General features: G+C 42.4%; 2 protein-coding genes across 12 annotated transcripts in view; one reads left to right on the top strand and one right to left on the bottom strand.

Moving 5' to 3' along the window:
* ZC3H14 (zinc finger CCCH-type containing 14) overlaps positions 1–5,168 on the top strand; it is a 39,575-nt gene extending 34,407 nt beyond the window's left edge. For 6 of the 7 annotated variants that reach the window (XM_070469761.1, XM_070469762.1, XM_070469759.1 and 3 more), the window contains 5 exons: positions 2,265–2,385; positions 2,985–3,121; positions 3,384–3,472; positions 4,465–4,571; positions 5,042–5,168. In XM_070469761.1, the coding sequence (XP_070325862.1) occupies positions 2,265–2,385; positions 2,985–3,121; positions 3,384–3,472; positions 4,465–4,571; positions 5,042–5,048 (461 nt within the window). In that variant the 3' untranslated portion in view covers positions 5,049–5,168. Of the gene's footprint in view, positions 1–2,264; positions 2,386–2,984; positions 3,122–3,383; positions 3,473–4,464; positions 4,578–5,041 lie in introns of all 7 variants that reach the window. The other variant, XM_070469760.1, reaches the window with a different exon arrangement.
* The window catches only part of EML5 (EMAP like 5), a 157,174-nt gene continuing 149,949 nt past the window's right edge, over positions 5,151–12,375 (bottom strand). For 2 of the 5 annotated variants that reach the window (XM_070469746.1, XM_020890576.2), the window contains exons 38-42: positions 10,892–11,054; positions 10,498–10,601; positions 9,603–9,756; positions 9,045–9,145; positions 5,151–8,764 (exon numbers count right to left, since the gene is read on the bottom strand). In XM_070469746.1, coding sequence (XP_070325847.1) covers positions 8,728–8,764; positions 9,045–9,145; positions 9,603–9,756; positions 10,498–10,601; positions 10,892–11,054 — 559 coding nt within the window. In that variant the 3' untranslated portion in view covers positions 5,151–8,727. Of the gene's footprint in view, positions 8,765–9,044; positions 9,146–9,598; positions 9,757–10,497; positions 10,602–10,845; positions 11,055–12,375 lie in introns of those variants that run through there. The other 3 variants (XM_070469747.1, XM_070469748.1, XM_070469749.1) reach the window with 3 other exon arrangements.

A 12,375-nucleotide genomic window follows, 5' to 3' on the forward strand; every position in this document is an offset into this window, starting at 1 on the left:
GCCATGTGAGAAACGCAGTTTCGGGCCTGATTTTGTTTGAATGTAGACGTGCACGAGCAGCTTTCTTGGCGTCTGCGTCATAGCAGTGACCCTCTGGGTGGTGGGAGCTCTCGTCAGCCTGTGTGGTGCTGTGGCGGTCACGGAGACGCCCGTGGGGACGGGGAGCCGCCTTCGTCACGGCTCCGACCTGGGCCTCTCAGTTTCCCGCTGCTGCGCGGAGGCGGAGCTCTGCACTAGCGGGGGCCGGGGCGGCGAGAAGGCTCCCTCAGAGGCTCTGCCCGCCCGGGTGGGGGTTTACTCTCCGTGGCTTCCTGTCCAGTGTTTCAAGGATGCCACCAATTGCAGCATCTGTTTTAAGCCACTCTGGCTGGCCTTTCACAGCAGCACAGATTTTATACTTTGCAATAAAAAGTGAATTTGCCTCTTAAAACTTACACAGGAGGAGAGTTGATGGCTTATGGGGTGAATGTGAGAGGAAACCAGAGCTGTGAACTTTGTGTATGTACGATGGCATGTTTCCTCAGGAAGATAGTTTTCCTGTACAGTGTCTAACTTCAGGATTGCTCCTGAGATCTGTGGATAGCTCCTTCACTCCGCTTTCCAGAATCCCCTGCTCTCGGGCATCCGTTGGTGTCTTTCCCTTGGTCTGGGTCTCATGCATGTGCTGGAGTCTAAAGTATGTTCTCTGGGGGGAAGGTGAAACACAGTGTCTCTGCAGGAGTTCCACATCAAAAAATGATAATTGGAGAAAACCCCTCCTTCCAGACCATTGTATTTTGAGACTAAGGATAGTTTTCTGTCCTGGAGCTAGATAGTGACCTTCACTGTGTTTAAAGGCGCGTGGGCATGGTCCCGGCAGCTTTCCGGGGGTGCTAGTGGCGGGCGTCAGGGCTGGGCTGTGTGCCGTGTTCTCCTGCAGGAAGACGGAGGTGGGCGCTCTGGGGCAGGAAGTACGCCTCACACTGGCTGTCAGCTGTCTGTCTGTCTGTCTGTCTGATGGATGGCCTGTGCTACATTCTTGTTTCCATGTATCACAGAGCTCTAAGGAAGACAGTTTCTCTTGGTTTAGATGAGGAAACAGAAGTTCAGAGATGTTGTAATACACTCCGAGTGTCTAGCTCAACCAGTCAGCAAGAGAGCCAGGTTTGAGCTGCAGGAGGACTGGGTGGTGTGGTTGAAGTGCTGTTTGCTCTCATAAACATGAATAAGAAATTTGTTAGTAAGACCCTTGATTCTTTTTTTTTTCCCTAGGGTGTTTTGGGTCAGTAGCTGTCATCTCATTATGTATGGTCTTCGGGTGTTACTTGGTTTATTCTGTGTTTTAAGTTTCAGTTAGTTGCTGACATTTAAAAATTAGATGTCATAGGGGACTTCGCTGACCACCCAGTTGTTGGGACTCCCCGCTTCTTGGGTCCCCTCCCTGGTCGGGAGCTGAGATTGCATGCACCGCACAGCTCAGCCCAAGAATCGAGCTGAGTTTGGACCCCAGACGCAAAGGTGTTTGTCTGCCTGAGTCGGGCAGCAGTCTGGCGGCACTGCTGCCGTTCTCTCGTCGTGGTTGTCGGTGGGGTCGTTTGACCACCCCGTGACGGGTGGTGCTGAGCACCTCGGGGTCACACGTGTGCTCTCCAGGCCGCTCTTCTGAGCAGGCTTCCTCCGTGAGGCTTTCTGCCATCGGGTCCCCTTGCCTCTGGACAGCCTCACTCTGATCTGTTAAGTGATCCTCTGGGCCCCTGTAGGTCGTATGACATTTGTGACTCTTTAGGCAAAACCTTTTCCTCCCTTTGTCCATTGATGTGAATTTATCACCTGTACCTGGAAAACTGTGCACACCTCGCTGAGTGGGGACACTTGTTTTTAGACACCAATCATCTGAACCTGAATATCAGAATTCATTCACGTTTTTTATCACCTCGTGTTTTCAGTTCTCATTTCATTTTATTGGTTCCCTAGTTGACACTCTTTGCTCTTTTAATCTTCATTCAGCTGAAATAATTTTGAGAATTGGAATTTTTCAGGGAGAACTGACTCTTACTGAGCATCACTGTCCACTTTCCTCTTCACAGTGGGAACACTGTAGTCTGCTTCCTAGTAATCTTTTGTAAGATCCTAGTTGTATTATTTGGACTCATTTGTTTTGTGTAACTGTAGACATAGAAGAACGTAAGATTGTAAGGCTGGGTGTTGAGGGAAGTTTACTAAAGGTGTCATGTCCTGAATTGGCTATAGCGACTGAAAGACTTCCGATTCGTTCCCCTTTGTAGCTGAGATGAGTGAGCTGAGCGTGGCACAGAAGCCGGAGAAGCTGCTGGAACGCTGCAAGTACTGGCCTGCCTGCAAGAACGGGGACGAGTGCGCTTACCATCACCCCGTGTCGCCTTGCAAGTGAGTTGCGGCAGCCCGCTGCTGGCTTTCAGGTCCCTTCCTGGCGGCGCTTCCTTCTGCCGGCCCTTTCCTGTGGCTGCGTGCAGCGGGGGACAGCGCACGCTGGTGTCTGAGGGCGCGGCGGCGGGGCTCGCCTCTGTGCCTCTTGAGATACTGAAACTCCTGGGTTTCTTTGAGGATTCTGTACATTTAAGGAGTGACAGACAGGTCTGCCTTGGAGTACAAGATGAAGCAGGTCAAAGGCTAACAAGAGTTTTGCCAGGAGAACGCCCTGGTGGCAGCAAACACCCTATTGTGTAGAATGTTACATAGCCCTCAATTACAGAATAAACTGTCTCTTCTTGTCACAAGAAACACCTCTCCCTTTCACGGTGACTTGGCTTAAGATGAAAATCTGTTAATCCCCTGGAATTTGAAATAGGCATGTGTGTCCTGTTTTGATATCTGGCATCATTTAGAAATGGGAATTTGCTTTTTTTTTTCTTGTTACTTCAGTGTAACAAGTAGTGATGGAATTAAGAGTACAATGGAGCATCTCTACAAAAAACCATGCATTTGGGAGAGTAAATGTGAATAATATGTTTTATTTTGTTTTATAGAGCCTTTCCCAATTGTAAATTTGCTGAGAAGTGTCTATTTGTTCATCCAAATTGTAAATATGATGCAAAATGTACTAAACCAGATTGTCCCTTCACTCACATGAGCCGAAGAACCCCAGGACTGCCTCCAAAACCAGGTCAGTGACTGTGCACTTCTGCATTTGAGTGAAGAGGGGAAAATGACATTTTTTGACTGTAAACTGAGTTAAAAAGAAATAGTTTGAGATCATTGTGTAAGAGACGAGTTTACAGAACAGGTGTGTCCATTCTATAGCATTCTAAAGTATTTTGTCTTGACTAATGAATATTATAAATTTCCCATTTTTTAAAGTAGTTCCCATAAAAACACCCGCAGACTGTACTAAAAATTGTTTTGCCAAACCCCATCTCTGTCCACAGTCACAGCACCAGCACCGCCTTCCAGTAGTCAGCTGTGCCGCTACTTCCCAGCTTGTAAGAAAATGGAGTGTCCCTTCTATCATCCGAAAGTAAGAACTTTCATCTTCCCAAAAAGGGATTTAGTGGCAGCTTGCTCAAAACTATATTGTCTTCCTTTTTTTTTTCTCCTTCCCCAGTTTAACTTTTTTGTTAAGAGTTAACTTCATGGTTTTTAAGAGCTTTAAGTTACTCCCTAGTTGTCCCTGAGCCCGTGTGCGGCCCGCTAGGCCAAGTCGTCTGAACCGGTTTAATGTTAGTGGACTGTTCTCCCGTGGCCGTCCCTGGTGGCTCAGACGGTAAAGGATCCGCCTGCAGGACCGGGGACCCAGGTTCAGTCCCTGGGTCAGGAAGACCCCCTGGAGGAGGACGTGGCAGTCCACTCCAGGATTCTTGCCTGGAGACTCCCACAGACAGAGGAGCCCGGCAGGCTGCAGTCAGTGGGGTCGCAGAGTCAGACAGGACTGAGCCCCTCCCGGGAGGGGGCGCTCCCTGCTGCTCGGCGGGTTCCGTTCTCTGCCCCGAACGTGTCCCCCACCCACCCTCGTGCCAGGCCGGAGACGCTGGGTCCAGTGGTAGCTAATGGCACCATCCCTAGTCCATCCTGTATCCATGGTTCTAATGTCTGCCCCAGAGATCGGTCGGGGTGTCTCCAGCTGTCTAGCTGCTTGGCATGAATCAACTTCTCTTTGGAACGGCAGCCTGGTGGCCATACTTATGAAAGGGCTTCAGTTCCCCAGCTGCGGTTGGACACAGATGAGGGTGAAAATGGGAGGGTGCTGGGCAGGATGGGCAAGTGGTTATGACACAGATGAGAGGAACCTGTTATATGCTCCGGTTCCTTTTGAAGTTTAACTTGTTACTTTTCAATTAGGATCTTGTCTCTTGGTGGGGGTTCCTGTTTGAGGGCTTCAGCAGGAGTAAAGTAAATGTGGACAGTCCCTATCTGCTGCCCCGTCGCCCTGTGGGCTGGTTACTGTCAGCCCAGGTTGCTGTGGGTTTCTGCATTAGCTTTGCAGGTGTTGAAACTGTTCTCTGTCTTCAGCACTGTAGGTTTAACACGCAGTGTACGCGACCTGACTGTACGTTCTATCACCCCACCATTACTGTGCCACCGCGACATGCCTTGAAATGGATTCGACCTCAAACCAGGTAAAGGTCAGAAGTAGTTTTTCTAATGTCATTTCAAATGCTTTTCTAGTATATGTAATACTTTCTTAAATTTGTAAGCATACAAATTTGGGGGAAGCATCACTTTATGTCTCCTGTCCAATTAAGGGTCTTTGGCAAAATAATTTACTACATAAACCAAATTTTGTTTCATTCAGTAGTTGCTTGTTTGCCTCAGACTTTTAACTTCTGAACAGACTGTAAACATGAACTTAAGGCCTTCAAATTACAGATTTTCACATCAGCTTTGTTAGACATTAAGTTTCAAAATATTTTTACTGTGACCCTTACATTTAAATGCATATATTAGTATCTTTTATGTACCTTATATAGGTTATTCTTTTACAAATCTTATAATTTGTAGAGCAAATATTGTCTGAAAATACTCAACTTCTCTTAACTGACGTTAATTGAAGCAATTAACTGAAAAACTTTTGGTTTTGTTTATTCAGTGAATGACACCCAGTCCTACCTGACGGAAGACTGTGGCGTTTGAAAGTTTCCATCTACTGATGAAAGACATTCTGCAGAATTTGTCAAATCTTTGAAACTTGGAATATATTGCTTTCATAATATGAAGTTTATTGCCTATCTGAAGTGTCTAATTTTTCAAGTTTGTAAGTTTATTAAGTGATTTTAACATTGGGTCTTTGTTGTTTTGTTTTGACTGTGGAAAGACAGTTTAAGGAAAAGCTGAAATCTATTAAAACATTTGAGGCATGTTTGTACACTGCTGTGTTCAAGTATCAGAATTTGCACCGTGGTGCTGTCGCTGTTGGTAGATGAGCCAGGTGAAGCCCAGCGGCGCTGCATGAGGGAGGGTCCTCATTCCAGAAGTCGGATGGCTGCTTTCACTCTTCGACTCCCCAGGAAACAGGAGTGGCCCAAAGTGCTGAGGTGGCATAAAATATTCAGTCCTACTCTTTAAAGTGAGTTTAGTCTGAAAAGCATGACTGTAAACGCTTTTTGAGTTGAGCACTGCTTTGGTAAATGGTTCCCAAATATCTATCCTTGCTTTCTGAGAAAGGATGAGTGAAGTGGGGTGTGTAGGGTGAACAGAGTTGGAATGGCAAAGGCAACAGTTCCTTAAAATGCTTTCATTTACTGTTAACGTATGCCTTTTAAAGAAGTATTTTAGGGATCTACATTATCACAAAATTATACAAAAATTTTTTACAAGTATATACATAAGGTATCAGAACAAACTTTAAACTCACAAGATTATAGCTATACATACATATTCTCACATTCTGAAAAATAACATTCTCAGAAATAACTCCACAGAAAATATTACTGAAGATAATTTTTTAAATGTAAAAATTAAATAGTATATTTTAAATGACAGACTATATAATTACAGAGATCAGATGGGTAAACTGCAAAATAGGACTAAACTTTTGGGATACTGAATGAAAATACAGAGTTTTGTGTGTGTGGTTTTAAAATTGTTAAGGCAAGAAGTGTCAAATGCTTTAGAATTAAATAACGGATCACTGATTTTTAAAGACTGTAGTTTTTTAAAAAGTCAAGCTAAAAGTTGGTTAGAAAAAAAGAGTTGATGCAAAAAGGATAGTAAAGATCAAAATATTCTAAGGATCAAATTAAACTATATATAAAAAAAAGTAAGTTGTTTGACATGCTTATTAGTCATATATTGAAGGGATAATAAAACTACATGTGTGTAAAAGTCCATGTTTCAGATGCTAAAAGCTGCAGCCTTGTGGCCATCTCTTTGCTGTTGGAAGAAGAAAGAATTAACCAGTTATTAAACCATCTTTTAAGTTGCACTTTGCTGTGCTTATAAGACTTGAAACATTAGAACAGGCAAGACAGTGTACACAAGGGCATACATTAAAGCTACCGTGTAGTTAGCCTTGGGTGAAATGACAATTCCACTTCATTCTAAAAAGTTCTACTCCACTGAATCTAAGGTACTTGTTCACTCGGGTGTTGACTTACTTGAGATGCTTTATTTCTGCAGAAGAAATTTGTTTTAAATTGTACTTACAGAAATTTTAAACAGACTTTTAGTATCAATGCTCATAAATGGAGTATATTTGTATTCTCATAATTTTCACTGTAAAAAGTGGGAAACAAGGGCTCAAGTGATTTAGTTCTACCATTTTATGAGGAAATAATATGCTGAAATCAGATGTTTTTCAGTTTAATAGACACAGCCTGGAGACGCATTAAGAGTTTCACCTTTCAGTTGCTCTGCTTTATGGGCAGGCAAGAGGTTCACTCTAACTTGGTCCAAAATTAGCCACCATCAGAAAAGTTCACAGAAAAGGAAGGGAACAGAGGTGGCCGTGAGTGGCACCAGGTGCCGGGGTGTCTGGACATGCGTCTGCACACAGCGAGGAGGCCAGCGGCGCCCGGGGGGCGCAGGTTACAGACTGGGGCGCTCAGTCAGGTGCTGCACATGGAGACCACCCTCCAGGTTAAAAAACAGACCGTGCAATCCACGTGGCCTGCCGTGGCTGTGCGCCTTGCCTCAGCCAGTGGCTGCTGTTAAGGGCGGCGGTTGTGGGCTGACCACGCTGGGACACGGGCGGCGGGGATTAAGGCCGCCGCAGGCTGACCACGGGGAGGACAACGCGGGGGAGCAGGTTCACCCTATGTGGTTCCGTGATTACGGCCGAAGAGTTAGTGTTTCATCAAATTGGGCTTAATTTAGGAGAATCCATTGACAAGAAAATGATAATGTTTCACGCTTCTCAGTCACTCCTTCAGACGCAGCTGTTAAGAGCTCTAAAACCGACCAAGTTCAGTCACTGGCTGGGCTTCCATGATGTGACTCGGCCTTTTCTGGTTTTAATATTTACAGGGTGTTGCACATAGAAAACAGATGACCAGAAACCTGAAAGGCTCTATTACACTACAAAGATAATTAACACATGAAAATAAAAATTCATAGGACCAATACAGCATCTTAAACTTCATACTTAGAAAAATATATTTTTAAGTAGCAGTCTGCGTAATTTCCAGTCTTCAGGAAACTACAGATAAGCTAAATAGGAAGTTCCTGAATGGCAAGTACTGATCTTTGGCAGCATTTAAAGTGAACAGGAGTAAAGATCTAAGAGTTCAGCCCCAGTCCACCAAGAAAGAATTGTTATAGACAAGTTTTATAAGTGGACCGATATTCATTCCTTTTGGAAGTCAGCCTATAGGGTAGAATACATTAAACAAATTTTTCCATAGAAAAAAAGGCTATAAAAATTTTATTTCAAGAGTTACTAAATTGTGTAACTTTGTAAATGTGAATTCAATGCTTTAGTTTACATGTTAAATGTTTCTATTAGACTGCATCTTTAAATACTCAACATTCTCTCCCAGTTAAATAGTACTACTGTCTAAAACCTTAAACTGTACATCACTGGAAATGACTGTTTATCATACTTTTCCATTAATGAGGCTATAATCATGTTTTACTGTTTCAGTTACAGAGATGAATTCTGAACATAAGAGTGACCGCTCAAAAGTGAAAATGTAGTGATCATATACTACTGACTTTGGATTTGTTTGAATTTAAAACTTTCAGGAGAAAATGTGCTTTATAAGCGGGACTTTATTAATGCTTAGGAAGCATTAGATTCTCCAGTAGACCTCATGTGTGTTTTCTTAGGGAAAATAATGTCTGCCTTTTAAAAAGGGTGATGGTATATTTCCTTATGTAAACACAAGGATAAAATACTGAAAAGCTTAATCTTGAAAATGAAAATTCAAAAAAGAAAAAGTTTTGCTAAAAAAGAGGATGAAAATTATCCACGTTGGGTGTTTGAGGTTTTGGTTCACTTTTTTGAGGAGCTCTGTCTCCCAAACCTCCCCAGCAGGTCTGCCAGATCTGCACACTCGCCAGAATGGGGGCTAGCTGTCACCATCAGTTCATTTAATCCTTCCTTGACATGGGATTACCTGGCAGTGGGTGGATTATGGACAGTTACCTAGTGCATATTACAAATATTTTGAACCGATCAATCTTCATTTTGACAAGTTTGGGCACTTATCCCTGTTTCAATCTTAAGTTAGCACCACTTGACCATGCAGGGCTTGGTTCTGATTATTTTTTCCGCTTGTGTAGTCCGGCTTTTCTCAAGGCTGTTAATTTACAGAGTCTTCTCAGCATCTGTATCTTTCAGTGAGGCATATGTACACATTTCCAGACAAATAAACTGCAATCACAAAACAGCAGTGAGTTCATGATATTTCTAAATTCTCAGAACAGTTTGTTTTTCAATTAAGCTTTCAAATCATACATATATGTATAAAAATTTTCCTTTTTAAGTCCTTTTATTCTCTATGTACACAGTATACAACTCCAAGGAGCCATCTGGTTTTGCTAGCGTTATTATGATGTTGACTAGCTGAGTCCATACAATGAACCTATCAGAAGAAGTGATATTAAATCTTAACGAGTACGCTGGCATATCTTGGGCTGAGAAAGTCACCAACCTGCAGTCATCACCGCCAGCACTGATCACGTGTCGATCGCCACTGGTAAATCGAATATTTGTCACGTGGGGTGAATGACCCAAGAACCTTTTGTGTTTTGCCTAAAAAACAATGAAGAACAAGGCTCAGCATGTGTGATGAACACAGAAGTCAAAGGTTTCTATCAGGAGCCACTATCTCCATCACAAAGACTGGAGAGAGGAAGCAGTTTGGACCACAGCTATTGATTAAATGCTTTTTCAGAGTGATGGGTCTACGTTGAAAAGCATTTGCAGTTAACAGATGGATTAAAGGCCTGGTAAAAGGCTGAGTGCAGCTTTGTTAGGACACTTTGAGAAGATGGCATGACTTGAGGGCAAGGGGAGATCATCTAACCGCTTTTATTTCAGAGTAATGGATTTAGGAAGTTTGGAAGAAAGTTTAGAATCACACATTTCAAAATATTTTCAAATCATGATATAACATTTTAGCACATATTATGTGGAAAATGTACTAATAATGATTAAAAGTAAATTGGGGGTAAAGTTATGTAAAATACTAAACCCAAGATAAACTTACAAATTTTTCAGGACATGGGAAGTCAAATAACTTAACCATGCCAAAGTCATCTCCCGTTACCAGGCTGATTCCTGAATGAGAGACACAGGCACAGTTGACATCTGCTTTCTCAGCGTGTCTGGACCAGATTCCCATAACTTCATCTCCTAGAATACTACAGAGAAGGAATAAAAAAACCCACCATAGCAAACACGGGTTTATATACTGGAAAAGTTTCATGGTAATTAATCTCTGAGTACCTAATTAAGTTATTTAGACATAAGAATAAATTATGATAACATGTTACCTGGAAACCTGAATTTCTCCTGGGATGTGAATACCTACACATACACCTTTTCTTATTGAAATTTTACAATTTTAAGGGTTTATAGACTAAACAATCTTTCAAAAATTGAATTAATACTTTACAATAGCCGACAGAACTATTTTAAAAATCAAGTGTTTATGCTATAGGAATTTGATGGCATCTTTCATTTTCATCGATGCTTACTCATGGTTAACTATTCCACAGCCAGCAACTGTGAACCATTCATAAGGTTTCGTTTCTAACAGCTGCTATCAATAACATTCCTATAGAAAGAGAAATAATACTACTGCCTAACAGCACTCAATGCGTGTTTTTGTTATTAAACCTACTTAAGGAAATATGGTTTCTTTAAAGTCACAACTCTGATTTCCTTTAATTAAAATAACTGATATAGAAACATATTTGATCAAGAGGGGTTCCCACCCTGAGTATATAATTTTCTCAGGAAGAATTCAAGATGGTAACAAAAACTTAAAACTCAGTTACTTTCCCTAGGGGAATGGCTCTAGCTGTTCAGAAATAGGATTTTCTAGTTTTTCTGACTTTCAGTTAGGTAGTTCTTCCCTTCTGAATACACAAAATATTTACCTAGTCCATGTAGCCCAAGTAATTCTGTCAATGGCAGCCTGATCCATAAGATGTTTTCCTGAAGGCACTTCATAGACATGCCGTTTATAGCAACCAGTGGAGACCTTTCATAATATTAAAATGGAACAAGAATCCCATCATGTGAGAAGTAAAAATCCAGAAATAGTTTATAGTATACTGGCAAAATGCTACTTGATTATTAAGACTAAAAGATGACTATAAAAATCAGTGATCAAAAAAAAGGACTCACAGGAACAGATTAGTAAGAAATTATGCATAAACGGTGAACAGTGGTAGTGAATGAAAGGCAAGAGTTGAGCTGGGAACAGGAGTTTCAAAAGCACTAGCCATGTAAAAAGCACAGCTATTCAGAAGTACAGTGTGGGTGCTGTACCTGGAGATGCCTGCTGTCTGCAGAGAAGTCCATCTGAATGACGAAGCTTGGAATGTCTTTGCAGTAGCTGATTCTGTTAAGGGTGGGGCCCAGTGTTAGGTCATAAAAATCCACTGAATTCTCACTGGAACCCACTGCCAGAAACCGGGAATCTGGACTAAATCTGAACATACAACAAGAGATTACATGCAAAGATGCATTAGACCACATGAAATACAGCCGTGTAAACACTTAAGGGACCTCCCTGGTAGCCCGGGGCTGAGAATCCGCCTCCCGGTGCAGGGGACGCAGCTCAGATCCCTGGTCTGGGAACTGGAATCCCGCGTGCCTCGGGGCAACTCAGCCCTCGCAGCCACATCAACTAAAACAAAAAAACCTGAGACCAGTGACTCTCCCTCTTTAGTCCTTAGTGAGTATTCGAGATGAGTGTGTGTGTGTGATATGGCCTCAAACAGATTTACCTGCTAGGCAAAACAGATTCTGTAAACTGATACCATGTTTGTTTTACATGAAATGAAAGGTTTATATTTTATGTCAGTGTTAAGTGGTTCCTGAATTTTCATCTGATTTCTTTAAAAATATCTCAGCTTTTAAAAAGCCACTAACAGTTTACATATATTACTAGCTAACATAATTCAGTAAGATGGGATCTGCAAAGATCGTATCTTAAGAGCAAGGGACACAGACCAGCTTAACTCATGTCAGGCTATTAGATGAAGGGATAAGACTTGGAGCTTGGAAGAAGTTATTTTTAAATAAAATACTATCTGTCACATAAATACACAAAGTACCATTTGCCTAGTGATCATGTGAAGCCGTATAGTTGAGTGTTTTGAAAATGCCCCATGGTCTTGCTGACATACCTTCGGGACACCAGAGGGTTTAGGGAAGCCATAATTACTGTTTTATATACTGACATCCTGAGAAAGGTTATCAAATGTAAACACGGTCTTACTGGTCAAGAGTGCAAGTTTTGACAGAGCTGGATTCAGGAATCCATGCTGATCACACAAGTGCTCACTAAATAGTGTGTGCACGTGTGCTGAGTCACTTCAGTTGTGACCGACGCTGCGACTCCATGGACTGTAGCCCGCCAGGCCGCTCTGTCCATGGGGTTCTCCATCAGGAACACTGGAGTGGGTGGCTGTGCCCTCCTCCAGGGGATCTTCCCGACCCAGGCATCGAGCCCCAGTCGCCTACATTTCCGGCACGGGCAGGCAGGTTCCTTGCCACTAGCGCCACCTGGGAAGTCCCAGGTTCAGTAAATGGTAGCCACTGTTAGCATAAGCTTAAGCACTGAAAAAGGCTCCAGAAAATTTTTAATTCAGATTCTGGAGCACAGACGTTCAGTGACAACGGATTAAAGGGATGAACTATATATTCAGTAGAGATTAAGAGAAATAAAAGGTGTTTGGGGTTGAAAGTTTTAATTTTCTAGGCTTTGTAAGAGGTGTCAGGGGTTATAATTTTAATTTTCCCGGTTT

This window comes from Odocoileus virginianus, chromosome 6, assembly GCF_023699985.2.
Source record: "Odocoileus virginianus isolate 20LAN1187 ecotype Illinois chromosome 6, Ovbor_1.2, whole genome shotgun sequence".
NCBI lineage: Eukaryota > Metazoa > Chordata > Mammalia > Artiodactyla > Cervidae > Odocoileus > Odocoileus virginianus.